Source organism: Heteronotia binoei, chromosome 1 (genome assembly GCF_032191835.1).
Source record: "Heteronotia binoei isolate CCM8104 ecotype False Entrance Well chromosome 1, APGP_CSIRO_Hbin_v1, whole genome shotgun sequence".
NCBI lineage: Eukaryota > Metazoa > Chordata > Lepidosauria > Squamata > Gekkonidae > Heteronotia > Heteronotia binoei.
This window is the reverse complement of record NC_083223.1, coordinates 101571846-101589124: the sequence shown is the minus strand read 5'-3', so window position 1 is coordinate 101589124 and position 17279 is coordinate 101571846. Positions and strand designations below refer to the sequence as shown.

Sequence of the window (17279 nt, the reverse complement as noted above, 5' to 3'; positions counted from 1 at the left end):
GCAAAGAAAGGTGCTAGGCCTGCTACAATATGCATTCATCAGAAACGTTGAAACTGACAGCTTAGTAAATATTACCCTCTTGCTCTTTTCATAGGCCATACTTTAGCTAAGGCATGGAAAAAGTCTCTTCTCTTCACTTTTTATTTTCAGTTTTTCATTCTTCTGGTAAAACAGCCTGAAAGTGAAGTGCAAAATGCATGATGGTCAAACAACAGATATTTCAATTTCAGCATTTTGAAGCAATCAGACAAGCCCCAATATGGTTACTAGGCATAGCCCGGCAACTGGCAGTAGTTCAGGAGTGTGAGGACATGGGGGTCACCATCAGCAACATTGTGACATCACTTCCAGCGAAAAGCACATGTTTCACCATTAATAGAGCTCCCAGCTTCTATGATAAAAATAAATATTCAATTCACTGCCACAAAGCCACTTAAAGTAATTGAGCAGAGATTCACGAAATTCACATATCTCCATCACCTATTTCAAAAGCACTCCATTGCAATCCGCATACTCAGTATGTCAGTTTCATCTTGTAAACTGAAGGACACCTTCAAGAGCTGATCTTGATGGTGCTGCTTCAGGATAGAAAGTTTTATCTTGAGTCTTGTTCAGACAGTACTCCCCTTTGTATCTTCTGCACACCACTTCATCTGACATCTGGGTATAAGATCAATAACTATGGAGAGCAGTACCAAATGTACATGCGGAGGCACTCTTCACATTTTCAGGTGAATGGTTGTAGGCTAGGGATGCTGGCTGCTGCTATAACTCTACTCCCCTGCCCAGATGAGTTTATTGTACACTTAAATGCTCTGCTGTGTGATGACATTGAGAAAGTGTCCCAGGTTCCTGTGATTTGGAACATGCTATCTCCTAGTTGAAATGCCACTTTGTACATTAATAGAAAAAATTAAGCAGATTAAAAATTCAAGATTTATTCTTAATATGACTGCACAGATAGTCCAAGCATGGCCCACTCTGAAATCTACTGGAGCACAGCCTACTATATTGCAGGGGTGGCCAACAGTAGCTCTTCAGATTATTTTTTTTGCCTACAACTCCCATCAGCCCTAGCCAGCATGGCCAATGACTGGGGCTGATGGGAGTTGTAGGCAAAAACATCTGGAGAGCTACCGTTGGCCACTCCTGCTATATTGTATTTTATTCAGTTTCAGTTAAAAGCATAACTATTGTCCAGCACCGGTGTTTGGTGGACTAGAATTTCAGGTTTTCACGTCTGGTGTAGTGGTTAAGTGCGCGGACTCTAATTTGGGGGGACCAGGTTTGATTCCCCACTCCTTCACAAGCACCTGCTGAGTCACCTTGGGTCAATCACAGTTCTTGAAAGAGCTGCTCTCTCAAGAGCAGTTCTTGAAAGAGTTCTCTCCACCCCACCTACCTCACAGGGTGTCTGTTGTGGGGAGAGGAAGGGAAAGGAGATTGTAACCCCCTCTGAGACTCCAAGTGAAGGGTGGAGTATAAATCCAATCTCTTCTTCTGCTGCTTCTGCTTCTTCATCTTCTTCTTCTTCTTCAACATAGGATGAACAGGTGGACCTTTGGAAACATGAAAAGTAATCCAGCCTGAATGATAAAAATATATATATATGGTTATTATAGTCAAAATTTTCTGTTACCAACTCTTTTTTTACTTGGTTTATAGATGTCCCGCAAAGCGTATTTCAATGGACAGAGCTATATCGCATCTAGTCAGAAAATTTCTCCCTTCCATGCATTTGAAGGAGGATTTAATTTCCGAACATTACAGCCCAATGGATTGTTATTCTATTGTGCTGAAGGAGTAAGTATGGTTTTCGACTTTTGACAAAAATAATTATTGTAAAATAATTTGAATAAGTTTTAATGGTTGGGATCCAAGAGCCTGTTTCCATGAGTAGAAGGTATTTCTGTCTTCACAGAGAAACTACACATTCTGCTGATCTTCCTCCCACCCCTTTCCATTGTAACTTCCCACAGCACACTCAAATAATTCCTTCAAAAGTGGCTTGGTCACAATTGCCCTGTGTGATGAATTCGTAGAAATTAAGCATAGCCCACTCTCTATGTACAATATTTAACTCTTACTGACTGAAAACACAATGAAAATGCTACGTACTGAAATATGAATGTCTTGTACTCAGTCTAAAAAAACAAGCTGCATTGTGTCCAGTTCTGGTTTGAGATTCTTGATGCTAAGGATGAGGAAATGTTGTCTAAGAAATGTTGTCTAAGAAAAATCAGATGAGAGAATATGGCACTTCCCCTGATGCCCCTGAAGCCATTGTGTGGGCATCACACACACACACCAGCAGGCTTGCCATCCCCAAGTTCTGGTGGGGGATTCCCTGGTTTTGCAGGCTCCTCCCTGCCAGCTGGCTGGTCGGGGGGGAGCTCTATCCCAACAGCTACAATGTTCCTTTAAACCTTGGCAAGCTTAAAATACGCTTGCAAACTGCTTGTGTTTTGGACTGTGTGTGTGCCTTTAAATCTCAGCAGGAGGACAGCTGCATACGCAGGGCAAGCAAACAGAGCCACGTGGCTCTTCCTGGTGAGTGTGTGAACCATGTGAGAAAGGAAAAGAAGCCAGTACAGTCCCTCTGTTTGTTTTGCATTGGTTTGCATTGGTTTCAGAAGTCATGTGTATAGTAAAATGGATTTAACTAGAACTTGATTATGGGGTAGAGGGAAAACTCCTCCCACAGGCTGCTCTCCTTTCATTCTCCTGTTAGTATGAAGAAATTGGTTGAAATACAACCCATGGTTGCATTCAGCAACTCCTGTGAGTAAAATTGCCCCACTGAGATCACTAAAGTGTGAGCTTGCAAACTATTTATTTTGGCTGTTTTGTGAGTATGTGTTTCACTTTTATTTAGTGTAAGAGCAGTTGCTGGGGATGAGCAATGAATACTGTATTCAGGGGAATTGCGCTGCTGTATTTTTATTTATTTATTTTAGGGAATGGGAAAGTTTCCTGGCTCCACTCCCAAAGTCCCCAGGCTCCACCCTCAAATTTCCCAGATATTTTATGAGTTGGACCTGGCAACCCTATTCCCCAAACCTCAGAGGAGTGGGGGAGTTATACCACCTGGTTCCTATCTCTCCCCTGGATGTTTCCTATTGCAATCCTGGAGCAGGACCCATTGCCCCCTCTCTGGACTGTTGTGGGATCTATTTTATATGGGTTGTATTTGGCCCCACCTTCTCCTAAACCACCCCACAATCCCTTGCCCTCTGGGTGGCCTATCAGAGCAGGGTTGAGCTGTTTTCTTCCTCCCTGTGATAGGTCTGTGCCAGCCACTGATTGGCTGACGCAGGATGCCTATCACAGTGGAAATTCCCACCAACTGGCCCAGGCCTGCCTCCCACAGACCTGCCCATTCCCAGTAATTGCCCATGCTGCTAGTTCTTCCACCTTCCTGCCTGTTTTTCCTGTTGAGGCTGTGCTGCTACCATCTGCTGCCATCTTGTGTGTGGTAGGGTAGGTCCTTTGATGAGCTTCTGCCAGCTGTGGTGAGTCTGGAACTGCTGCTTTCATGGCCTCAGCTCATTGTTTTTCTATCAGTGGGCCAGCAGAAAGTCCAGGGCCAAGCCTGTCCCCCAATACCTAAAGGATTTCTTCTGTTTAAATACTTTTCTACAAAATGATAAAAATGCCCAGGTAGTAATGACAAATCTAGTTTCCACTGCAGGATCATTGCAGGGGACAATGTGTGGTTAATTGGTAGAGAGTTTTCAGAGCATACTGGTTCTATTTTTTATATCTATAGTGCAGACAGGAAAAATATATAAGCATTCAAAAGGTATTTGATTGTTCTGCAAACATTGTTACTGGACATGGCTCAAAGGATTAGGCCTGTAATGATCCAAGATAATATGTTTCTACACATCCAGATGAAAGTATCATAGAAAATACTTTCTCACTGAACTGTCAGCCTTGGATGAGTTTATTTTCATGCCTCACATAGTAAATAAATATCACAACTTTGATCCTTTTGTGGAATAGAAATAAATAAGAGAGACTGGATAGGCATGAGTAATTCTTATACAAAAATCTGGTGCCTTACACAACCTCTCAGTTCTGCACATTAATCTCTCTCTCTCTTTTTTTTTAATTTTCCCCTTATATTAACCTTTCAGAATATCCCATCTAGAAATTCCAGACTTCATTTTAACTCACTAGAGTTTGAAATGCATTTTGGAACACAAGCATTTTTCAAAGTAGAAATACCACTAGTTTACATGAGTTCTTTATCCTCATTTATTCATTTAAAGCAGGGATCCCCAACCCCTGGTCCGTGGCCCATTAGCAACCAGGCCATGAGTTGTATAATTATTTCATTATAGATTACAATCAGTGTTCTCTCTAAGCTGAATTAGTGTGAGCTAGCTCACAGGTTTTTAGCCTCTGGCTCACACATTTTTGTCTTAGCTCAGGAAAAATGGCCCCAGAGCAAACTAATCTATGCAGTAGCTCACAGCTTTAATGCCAGCAGCTCACAAAGCAGAATTTTTGCTCACAAGAGTCCACAGCTTAGAAGGAGTATTGATTACAATGTAGCAGTAATAATAAGACAACGACATTGGATTTATATCCTGCCCTCCACTCCGAATTTCAGAGTCTCAGAGCAGCTCACAATCTCCTTTACCTTCCTCCCCCACAACAGAAACCCTGTGAGGTGGGTGGGGCTGAGAGAATTTTCACAGAAGCTCCCGTTTCAAGGACAACTAGGGCTGACTCAAGGCCATTCTAGCAGCTGCAAGCGGAGGAGCGGGGAATCAAACCCAGTTCTCCCAGATAAGAGTCAGCACACTTAACCACCACACCAAACTAATAGGAATAAAGTGCACAATTGTATCATCCCGAAACCATTAACACCTCCCCCCCAGTCTGGAAAAATTGTCTTCCACAAAAATGGCCCCTGGTGCCAAAAAGGTTAGGGACTGCTGATTTAAAACATTTAGATCCCACCTTCTGAACCTTAATGCAACACATAAAATAGTTAAAAGGAAAACATTTTAAAATAACTTATTAAACATTAACAAAAATAGCTAATCATCAATAAGCAAATATAAAATGACATTTAACAAATTGGCAGCCATATTACCCCCTAGGGGGCGCTGGAACAATCCTGGGGGCGGTAATAGCCTTGGGTGCAATTGGGGGGCGGTGAATAAAAATAACGGGGCGGTGGAAGCATAAAGGAAGGAGAGGAGAGGAGAGGAGAGGAGAGGGTGGTAGATGTCAAAACATCACATTTCTGGGAGGTATCCAAAATTTCTAATTTAGAGAAAAATTCCCCTTAACAAAAATAGAGGGTTCCTTTTTGTCTGCTACTTAGTGCAAATTCACCCAATTAGACTAGTAAAGAGGACCAGAACTCCTTCCACTTAAAATATAAGAAGGATGCAGTTTATGTACAACACAGAATAAAAAATAGAGGTGTACAGACAAGCACGAAACACAGAAACAAAAAACCTTACTAGCTATCCTAGCCAATACTTGCTACAGCTAGCAGCTTCTCAAGGTTGCTTGCAGTTTCTCTCTCAGCAATACAGTTCAAATCAGGACAGTGAAAGTACTGAGGCAATTGCACAAACTTCTCTGAAGAGTTCCAGCTTGCAGCTTTCTCCTCACAAAGTTTTCTGCAGAGTATCAAATGCCTCAGAAACAAGAGTGTCTTCTGCAGGAGCAGCGCATGGGAGTAGGCAGGGTTGGTGACCACCTAGGGCACCACCCTGCCAGGGCACGCTGCTGGGCATCCTCTTACTCCCCCTTCCCATGTGACATGGGACACCAACCAGCAAGCAAGCTGAGAGCCCCAGGTGTCGCTGCCATGCCGCCACTTTTCTTCACAGGGCAAATGTTCCAAGGAAGCCTCCAAAGAGAGCCCCTTTTTACCGTTGGGCGGCAGCACCTTCCCATTGCACTAGTCAGAGCTGATGAGCTGATGAGTGCAATTGGAAGGTGCTCGCCCAGCCACTTTCAACCTGAAAGCAGCAGGCAGCAGTAAAATGGGGCACTCTTCGGAGACTTCCTTTGAAGCCTCTGACAAGCACAGACAACATTTGCACTGTGAAGAAAAGTGGCAGTACAGCAGCACTTGTGTGCGCCACCCTGGGCTCTTCGTTTGCCTGCTAGCTGGTGCGATGATGTCATCGCTGGTGTGCGAAGAATATCCCCCCCTTAGGAGCGCACAGGAGGGGGCATGCCTAGGGCGGCGGAACCTCTAGCACCAGCACTGATCTTCTGCTCCTCTTCTTGAGTTTTGATATTTTACTAATCCGCTTATATCCCTGACTGGCTGTCAAAGTGCTAGAATTGTGCAACCAATCATTGGTACAAAACAATCAATTTAGCTGGACTAATCTAGATCTTCTCCTGTCAAATACCTGTCAAACTAGATGCCCTCCTGTCAGTTGGAATTGACAGTTCATAGGTGTTTACTATTTTACAAGTGTTTACCATGAAGAACATGGTATCTAGGCTTACTTAAGCTGATAGCAACCCACACAAATACTTAGAACTTGGGTATTGTCATTTTCCAGGTAATGATGCAGATGAGTGGATGAGCAAGACTGAGAAGTAGGACTTAACTGACCACAATGTTTTGCAAGCCAGAACTAATTGGTGAATTGAACTCAGACTGCCTGTTGCTTTTCCTGTTTACTGCTACATGCATCTTTTATCTTCACTGGTTTTGTTGCATTGTTCTGTATGATGGAAGTGATGCATTGTATACTATATTTCAACTGCTGTTACCTGCCCTGAGCCCACTTGCAGGGAGGGTGGGATAATATTATAAAGAAATTTCAAAAATTCTCTGTGTATGCAAATGTTACTATGGTTGATTTTATAAAATAATTTTAGAATTTCAAGCTTCAAAGTATCTTCTTTACAACATCTTTGTTTACCCTGTGTGCAAATATGTCACGGCATCTTTTAGTCCATTTCTTGAAGGTAGATTTCCAGGGAGGCACTGAGTAATTTTTTTTTTCTGAAAAGGGGGCATTAGGCCAAATAAGTTTGGGAACTTCTGGCCTAGGGCATCTCTGACAAATGTTTGTCCAGCCACTGCTTAAAGAGTGCCCGTGAGGGGGAGCTCACCACCTCCCTCAGTAGCTGATTCCACAGTTCAACAACTCTTACTGTAAAAAAGTTTTTCCTAATATCTAGCCAGTACCTTTCCACCATTAATTTAGACCCATTATTACGAGTTCTCTCCTCTTCTGCCAACAGGAACAGCTCCCTGCCCTCCTCTAAGTGACAGCCTTTCAGATACTTCAAGAGAGCAATAATGTACCCCCCCCCAACCTCCTCTTCTCCAGACTGAACATCCCAAAGTCCCTCAGCCATTCCTCATAGGACTTGGATTCCATGTCCTTGATCATCCTCATTGCTCTCCTCTGCACCTGCTCCATGCCATATATAGCCAATTTGAAGTGCAGCCTCCAGAATGGCACACAATACTCCAGGTGTGGCCTGACTAATGTAGTGCACAGTGGGACTATAACATTTTGAGATTTGGTTGTTATGCCTCTGTTGATATACCCCAAGCAGGCCTGGCACATTCAAGTAGGCTAGGTAGGCGACTGCCTATGGGTGCCACTTGGCTTACAGGGGTGCCGGGCGCCCCCTCCCACCGCCAACCTCTCCCTGAAGTCTGCTGAGCTGCCAGCGCAGCTTCCCCAGCTGTACCAGGAAGCTGCAAATAAAAGCAACTGGCTGGCAAGGCGAGGCAGAGGGAAGGAGCTCTCAGCTCCTTCCCACTGCCACTCCGCCCCTTCCTGCCTTGGTCAGCTAGAGGAGCAACCAGAGGAGCTTCCTTCCACCACCACTGCCAAGGGTGTGAGGGAGGTAGACTGGAGGGGAGCCACCCGACCCTTCCTGACAGGGTTGGCCAGGCAACACAGCACGGCTGGGGGTGGGGGGGAAGGTGCATGGTGGGCAAAAAGTCAGGGTCTGGGGGATGGCACCTTGCCTGGGGTGGTGTGAAGCACCCTAGCACCGGCACTGACCCCAAGATCACATTAGCCTTTTTTGTTGCTGTGCCACACTGACTGCTCATATTTAACTTACAATCCACCCATACCCCAAGATCTTGTTCACACACACTGCTACCCAGAAGTATATCCCCATCCAATATAAGTGTTGCTCATTTTTGTTACCCGGATGTAGAACTTGGCACTTACCCTTGTTAAATTGCATTTTGTTCACATCTGCCCACTTTTTCAGTGTTTTCAGATCTTGTTGAATTCTATCTTCTGATGTGTTCGGTGCTCCTCCCAATTTGGTGTATCTGCAGATTTAATGAGTAGCCCTAATCCAGATCGTTTATAAAAAATATTGAAAAGTACTGGGCCCAGAACCAAGCCCTGTGGCACCCTACTGGACACCTCCTTCCATTCAGATGAAAAGCCATTGACTACTACTCTTTGATGTAGTTCTCCAACCAGTTCCCTATCTGCCTAACTTAGAGACCAGTTCACAGTCCTCTAGCTTTGCATCCATTGTGAAAAGCAGACAGAGAAAAGCATCTACAAACCTCTTTGGAATGGGGTATTCCATGGCCCTAGGCAAACTACAGTGAAGACCCTGCCCTATGAAATTCTTCTATTCTAAAAAGCTCCTGTGCCTTCCACAGTTTTTTTTAAATGCAAAGCTGATTAAAAAGGCACTTTCTGAATAACTTCCAAAAGAAAAATATAGGTATATATGAGGTTGTTGCATTGCATTCTGGCTGATATGTTTCCCAAGCATCATCTGCTTTTTAGAGTAAATAAAAATTCCAAACCAGTATGAAAATTTGTTGCTTACTGATTAATTAAAATAAACAAAATTATTACAAGAGTCTTCACATCATTTTCTTTTTTGCTGCCATGTGGGCCTAATGCTGTTTTTTCTGTGTTTTACAGTCAGATGTGTTCTCCATTTCCATGGATAAAGGAGCCGTTGTTTTAAATGCAAAGGGAGTCAAAGTTCAGGCAGCAGACAGAGCTTATAATGATGGGAAATCCCATTTTGTCATTACATCTGTCTCAACGGAAAGGTAATACGTACAAAGTTTTTTTTTTATTCTGTCTAACATCTTATTACATTTGTGGTTCATTATTCTAGTTGCTGGGAAACAAAAAGGCCATGCTTCTTTTTCCAGAGTAAGCTCTATTTCAAGGAAGTCAACATGTCAGATTTTTAAGAGATAAGAAGTAGTAGGACACTTGACCTAAGTAAGTTTAATATTAACCTTTTCCTTAGCATAACAAATTCCATTCTTTCATTAATGTAAAGACTCAAAGACAACAACTGGTATACCATCACAACTGTCAAAATACTGTCTGGTAATCTTGATTTGTTAGATAAAACTACACCACCACCCCAAAAAAAGAGGTGTAGCTCAGTGGCTGTGCACAAAAACCTTCATGCTTTGAAATATGTTCATAAATTACCCAGAGTTAAGGGAGAATAGTGAGGTGGCCGTGTTTGTGGATAACACCAAATTATATTGGGTGGCAAAAACTAAACATTGCAAAGAGCTCTGAAAGTATGTCTCCAAGCCCAACATATATAACTGATGAGATATGAGCTGGCAGCAACAGACCATGAAAGGGATCTTGGGATGGTAGTGGATAGCTCAGCAAAAATATCAACCCAGTGTGCAGCTTCTGTGCAAAAAGGCCAATTCTATGCTGGTCATAATTAGAAAAGGAACAGAGAATTATTTATTTATTTGTTTATTTTTCATATTTATATCCCGCCCTCCCCGCCGAAGCAGGCTCAGGGCGGCTAACAACATTGTAATATCAACAATAAACCAGTAAGAACAATCACAATAATAATCAGTTAAAAATTAAAACAGTTTACAATTTAAAATTATTAATACAATTTTAAAACAACAGTTTTGGTGCTAAATTCCATGCCATACATTCAGTGGTGTTGGGCATCTATGTACTTTGGTTGAAGGCCATTCGAAATAATGTTGTTTTGCAGGCCTTGCAGAACTGGGCAAGGTCCCGCAAGGTTCTAACATCATCCAGGAGTTGGTTCTACCAGTGGGGGGCCGCAATAGAGAAGGCTTTCTCTAGTAGCCTTCAATCTCGCCTCCCTCAGCCCTGGGATTACTAATAGGTTTTGTGATCCAGATCTGAGTACCCTCTGGGGAATATATGGGGAGAGATGGTCCTTAAAGTAGGCAGGCCCTCAGCCATATAGGGCTTTAAAGGTAATAACCAGCACCTTGTAGTGAATCCGGAATACTATTGGCAGCCAGTGCAGTCTCTGCAGCCCCGGCTATATATGGTCCCAAATAGGTAGACCCAATAGCAGCCTGGCTGCTGCATTCTGCATCAGCTGCAGCTTCCAGATTCGGGACATGGGCAGCCCCATGTAGAGGGCATTACAGTAGTCTAGTCTCGAGGTGATTGTTGCATGCATCACTGTTACTAAGTCACTGTGCTCTAGGAAGGGAGCCAACGGTCGTGCCCACCTAAGGTGGAAAAAGGCGGATCTCGCAGTGGCTGCTATCTGGGCCTCCATAGCCAATGTGGGCTCCAGTAGCTCTTGACTTTGGGCGCCGATATCAGTAGCGCCCTATCAAAGGCTGGTAGAGAGATTTCCCTTCCCAGGCCACCGTGGCTCAGACAAAGGACTTCTGTCTTGGTTGGATTCAGCTTCAGACGACTCAACCTGAGCCACCCCGCCACGGCTTGTAGCGCCAGGGCCAGATTTTCTGGGGCGGAGGCAGGCCGACCATCCATCAGCAGATAGAGCTGGGTGTCATCAGCGTACTGATGGCAACCCAGTCCAAATCTCCAGACAATCTGGGCAAGGGGGCGCATATAGATATTAAACAGCATCGGGGAGAGCACCACCCCCTGGGGCACCCCACAATTAAGCAGATGGCTCTGGGACGATTGTCCCCCAATCACCACCCTTTATCCCCGACCACAGAGAAAAGAGGAAAGCCATTGCAAGGCCAACCCCTGAATCCCCATGTCAGTGAGGCGGTGAACCAGCAACCGGTGATCGACCACGTCGAACGCTGCCAACAGGTCCAACAACAACAGTATTGCTGACCCGCCACGATCCAGTTGTCGCTGGAGATCATCCACTAAGGCAACCAGCACTGTCTCCGTCCCATGGCCCGGGCAAAAGCCAGACTGGTGTGGGTCTAGAATGGAAGCATCCTCCAGAAAACTCTGCAACTGTAGCGCTACTGTCCTCTCAATAATTTTACCCAAAAAGGGTAAATTCAAAAGCGGCCGATAGTGTGCCAATTCGGCTGGATCTAGTGTTGGTTTTTTCAAGAGGGGATGGACTATCACCTCTTTGATAGGCTCTGGAAAAAGCCCATCTGAGAGGGACCTATTTACAATATCCCGTACAGGATATTGGAGCTCCATCTGGCATGCTTTAATCAGCCAGGATGGGCAAGGGTCCAAATCACATGTTGTTGGGCGTACAGTTGTGAGGATTCTGTCAACTTCCTCCAAGCTGAGTGTTGTAAAACTGACTAGAGCTGATCCCGAAAACAGGCACAGAGCCTCGAGTTCACTTACTGTTTCAATTGTGGCAGGGAGGTCGCAGCAGAACAACAAGACTTTATCCGCGAAAAATGTTGCAAAGGCCTCACAGCCTATCTCCAATTCCCTGTGATTTGGTCTGCCTTGTGGCAGAGTTGTAAGAGTCCGAATAATACTAAATAATTGTGCCGGGCGTGAATTTACAGATGCAATGTTGGCCGCAAAGTAAACTTTCTTTGTGACTTTGACTGCCGTCTCATAGGATCTCATATACTCTCTATAAGATGTTCTGGTTGCTTCATCGTGAGTCCGCCGCCATTGCCTCTCCAGTTGTCTGAGCCTCCATTTCATCAATCGCAAATCCATGTTGTACCATGGTGCCATCTTTGAGCGGGGGCGCAGAGGGCACCGAGGGCGCCGAGGAGCAATCTCATCAATGGCCATGGTGAGCCAATTTTGCCATAGCTCAACCATGTCATCAAGCGAGTCGCCAGGGGGCCAGGATCCCACAGTTCCCTCTGGAACCGTATTGGGTCCATTAGATTCCTTGGGCGAGATAAAATACGCTCGTCGCCTAAACGGGTTTGGGGTGGTACATCCATACGGGCCTTCAGGACATAGTGGTCCAACCATGGCACTGCATCAGCAGTAATTCGACGCAAAGATCAAATCCAGCATGTGCCCGGCCTGATGTGTGGGTGTAGCTACAAATTGAGAGAGTCCTAGCATAGCCATGGATGACACTAGGTCCATCACCCGATTGGAGTTTGTATCATCGGCATGGACGTTGAAATCGCCCAGGATTAAAAGCCTTGGATGTTCCAACGCCCAGCCTGTTGCGGCCTCCATCAGGGACGATAAGGCACTGGCTGGTGCATTAGGCGATCGGTGCACCAGCCAGATAGCCAAACCCTCTCCTACATCCCACTTCAGACCCGCACATTCAATGCCATCGATCTCTGGCGTTGGCAGAGCCCAGAAGGAGTAAGCCTCCTATATGAATAGTGCCACTCCTCTCCCCCCCCGCCCGCTGGTCCGTGACTGGTGAAAGACTGAGTATCCTGGGGGGGCGCTACTTGAGAGAGGGCTACCGTCTCCCCATCGCGTACCCAGGTCTCAGTTACGCATGCCAGGTCCATATCCTGTTCACACAGAAAGTCCCAAAGGATTGAGGTCTTATTATGGACCTGGCATTGCATAACACCAGTGATGGAGGCGAGTAATTCAGCCTGGCCTTACCCCCTGTCACCACTGGGATGGAACGGGGCTGAGAACCGACATGTCTCTGCTGCCTTTCGTTACATTTATGTCTGTTCCCACCATCATAACTTCCCCTCCCCGGGATACCCCACTGGTCTCCACAGTCACCTCAAACCAATGTAGGATGCACTGTAATGATCCTGTATTCCAGTTCTGTCTCTGTCACCACTGCCCATGCTAACTAGGAGCCCCCCCCCCCAATCACTCTATCAACCCTGCCAATTTAACCTCCCTAAATGGCTGATTAATTTTAAAACCCTTAATGTAGTCCATTGATCAATTAGCTAATGAATTATCCCTTAAAGCTAAAGTTCTGAATCCCCCCTACTTCCTAATTTGCACTCCTAACTTAATCAGCCAATATTAATCAGTTTTCTAATAGCTAATTAATTCAATAATAATAAATTTAACCCAAATTTAATTCCCCCAGATTATTTCATCCCAACATCAATCAACCACTAATATAATAGGTTCCGTAAGATTTAGCAGCTAAACTATAAATAGCTCATCATCAGCAATAAGGCAATAGTGTTAGATGGTAATGGGAATAAAGTGCTGGTAATTAAAGTGCTTCAATAATAACAATGAAAAACAAGGTCAGCTCTACCAGTCGACAGCCCAGTGAGCACGAAGGGGACAGAGATCCTCTCTGTGCTCCCCAGGCGCTGAGGTCCCCCTGGCGGAAGCCCATACACCACACCTCCAAATCAAGCCCAGCCCAAGCAGGACAATAAGGGACGATATCAGGGTCCCCACCGGCCCAGCACATTGGCACCACCGACCGTGAGGACAGCAATGCCACCGAACACAGTCCCCGCTCGGGAGTCACAGCTGCCGCCGACAACTCAAGGAGTCACCAGCAGCCAGGCAACGCTGGTCCAATGCAGATGTAAATTGCTGCTACAGCAGATTCATCGCAGGGCCAACGGCCGGGGTCCAGGTGCGCCATAAGAAACTTGCTGCTGCGGTAGACTTGCCGCAGGGCCAGTGGCCAGGGTCTGGGGTGTGGCAGGCACGGCTCCGTCGACCGGGCAGGCAAGCAGGGGGCGACTGTAAAATTGGAAATAATTCCTTGTCGGCTGGAAAGGGGGAAGGGGGGGTTGGAAGCCTCACTCGACCACCGCGAGCACTCCACCACAGCAACCAACACCGCCAGTTCCACCACTCACAACTCTGCCCCTCCTCACTCGGCTACCCTGCTTGGGTCATCGCCGCTTCCCTGTTGCCAGGCAGCCACTCACTCCACCCCAAGGTCTGCCTCCGTGTTGCTAGGCCGAATCGGAACGATCGTAGGTGTCTCTTTTTTTCCTGTTTTCTTGCTAATAGCAGTCCATGCACAGTCTCAGCTTCTTTCCTGCAGCCTGTAGTTCGACCACAGTAGCACCTACTTTACTCCTTTTCCAGTACAGGAATTACAGGGTGTGGCGGCAATAAAGTTCTTAATCGGCAGGAGCCTAGCACCAGCGCTCCGTGCCTGCCGCCATCTTGCTCTTTAAAACTGGCACCATCACACTGTCCTTATATAAATCTATGGTGAGACCACATTTGAGATACTGTGTAAAGTTCTGGATACCACACCCCCAAAAAGGATACTGTAGAGCTTGAAAATGTGCAGAAAAGAGCAACTAAAATGGTCAGAGGCTGCAGCAACTGCCCTATGAGGATTGGTTAAAACGCTTAGAAAAATGTGAGTTGGGAGAAAGATGACAGAGGTCTATAAAATTGTGCAGGTGTAAAGAGAGTGGACAGGGAGATTTTCTCCTAATAATACTAGAACCTGGGGTCATTCACTGAAGTTAAAGAAGGAGAGAGTCAGGACAGAAAAAAATGTTCTTCTCACAGTGGTGTTGCTGCTACAAGAGGTGGTGATGGTGCCAACTTGGACGGTTTAAAAAGGTGAGTGAACAAATTCATGGAGTATGGGGCTATCAATGGCTATTAGTCATGATAGAGATATACTCTCTCTAGTACTAGAAGCAGCAAGTCTCTTTGTACCCTTTGCTGGGCAGCATGGGCAGGAGGATGCCGTTGCAGTCATCCTGTTTGTGAGCTTCCTGGAAGCAGTTGGTTGGCTACTATGTGTACAGAATTCTAGACTAGATGGACCAGTGGTCTGACCCAGCAGGGCTCTTCCTATGTTCTTACGTTTCCCCTGAAATATGATAGTAACTCAATAAGATTTCGCCCACTGCATGTACCTTGTCTAAGATGTGGTCGATGTATATTGTGACTTCATATGCTCACGGCACTACTTCTTTCAGAACACACTCTTTGTTAATAGTGCCACCTAGTGACTTGTTCTTCAAACTTCAGCTCTGCAAAAACACTATGAAGGTTGTTCATCTTCCAACATTATATATGCCATTAAATGCCAACAATGCCCTCCAGTTCTCTACATAGGGCAAACAGGACAAACCCTATGCCAAAGGATAAATGGGCACAAATCTGACATTAGGAATTATAGAACTGAGAAATCTGTAGGAGAGCACTTTAACCTTCCAAAGCATTCAATGGGTGATCTCAAGGTAGCTGTTTTACTGCAAAGGAACTTCAAGAACAGAATGGAGAGAGAAATTGCTGAATTACAAATTATTATGAAACTTGAAACAAACACCTCTCCAGGACTGAACAGGGACATTGTTTTTTATCTCATTACAGATGCTAAACCCACTCTCAGTGAGTATAGCTATACATCCACAGTATTCCAATGTATTTCTCTTTTATAATAGTGTATCAGAATAATGTTTTATATTGACATACTCAAATAAGGGATATTGGCTATTTATCTCATTACATATACTCAATCCATTTTAATTTTATGTATTGTTGTTTTCTAATTGCAGACTAGAATGATGTTTAATATGTATAGATTGATGTTGATAAGTTGATTGGGTGGACTACAAGCTGGATATACATGTCCTTTTGTGATTCACCTAGATTTGCACAAACACCATTTGGCAGAGAATTTTATTACCTTTTATGGCTATCCAGACCAAATGGCCTAGCCACGCTTCTTTTATGTGACCATGTGACCAGTTAGTTTGCCAGACTGCTTGTATTTCAGCTCACAATACCTGATCCCCTCGTCTGATGAAGTGTGCTTAAGAGAGCGCACGCAAGCTTAGAAATTGGTTGGTCTTAAAGGTGAAACTTGATTCCTGCTTTGTTCTACTGCTTCAAACCAACACGGCTGCCCACTTGAATCTATCTACTATGAAGATTGTTTATAAAAACCATAGGTTTTTTTTCCTTGCAGACTTGAGCTATTGGTTGATGAAAAAAAGCAAAGCACAAAGAATTCAGCAAAAGACAAAACAGAGGAAAAGCCTGTAAGCCCCAAAAAGTTCTATTTTGGTGGCTCTTCCATCAGTACCGAATATGCCAACTTCACTGGCTGTATAAGCAATGCCTATTTAACAAGGTAGGTGCACTTCAACTGGTATGAGTCCTTTTTCATTAGCCAGGGTGTAGCAGAGTCCCCCTTCCCCAATTTTTTTCATGAAGTCTAACCTTTCTGGGTTGAAGTGCTGGTTTAGCTCCAAACTGGGAGCAAGTTTCAATGCCAACCTAAAATAAATATCTTATACTCTAATACCAAAGCCAAATATTTGGATACTGAAATCTGGTTACTGGAGCTGTCAATGGGTAAGACAGATCTATCTGAAAAGGGCCTCACATATGCAGAAAAATGTGAATTTTTTTTTTAATTCATCTGGGAGTACAACAAGGCCTAAAATGATAAAAGGAGCACCTGTAGTTTTAACAAACAGATTTGCTCAGTGGCTGTTGCTAGGCAACCACAGTATCCAAACTGGGCTCATGTCAATAAAAGGCAAGGGGGATAGGCAGGGCCCTTCTCAGACCCAGTTTGGCCTTTGAGGCCAGGCCTGACTAGGGTTGCCAGATCCAGATTGGGAAATTCCTAGAGATTTGGGGGTGGAGGCTGAAGAGGGTAGGTATTTGTGAAGGGGAGAGGCCTCAGCTAGATATTATGCCATAGAGTCATCCTCCAAAGCAGTCATTTTCTCCAGGGAGACAGATCTCTGAATCTAGAGTTCAGTTGTAATTCCGGGAGATCTCCAGGTCCCAGGTGAGGCTGGCAACCCTAGGTTGGGAAGCAGCCTCTGGTAACTTGATACCCCCCAACTTTCAGGACTCATCTAGACCTGGCTGCTTGCTACTGTTCAACAGCAGCCACCTTATGCAAGCCACTGTGGTCCAGTGGTTAGAGCTTCAGAGTATGGTCCAGGAGACCCAAGTCTGAATCCGCATCTCACTGTGGAAGCTCACCGGGTGATTTTGGACCAATCACATACTTTCAGCCTAACTTACCTCCCTGAGTTGTTGTGCCCAAGTATAGTCTCAAGCCAATATCCTGATTTTATCATTGTTCCTAAAGGTGTATTTAAATCTGGATAGGATGGGGCTGAAGAATGTAATGAATGCATGAACAAAAATGTAAAACATACTGGGAAATACTCTTGCTATTCTGCTAAACCA

At 44.9% G+C, this 17279-nt stretch overlaps 1 protein-coding gene across 2 annotated transcripts in view; it reads left to right on the top strand.

The window, feature by feature from the left end:
- LAMA4 (laminin subunit alpha 4) overlaps positions 1-17279 on the top strand; it is a 145951-nt gene that overhangs the window by 113399 nt on the left and 15273 nt on the right. For both annotated transcript variants that reach the window (XM_060238312.1, XM_060238307.1), the window contains exons 27-29: positions 1666-1803; positions 8916-9049; positions 16036-16200. In XM_060238312.1, coding sequence (XP_060094295.1) covers positions 1666-1803; positions 8916-9049; positions 16036-16200 — 437 coding nt within the window. The remainder of the gene's footprint in view (positions 1-1665; positions 1804-8915; positions 9050-16035; positions 16201-17279) is intronic.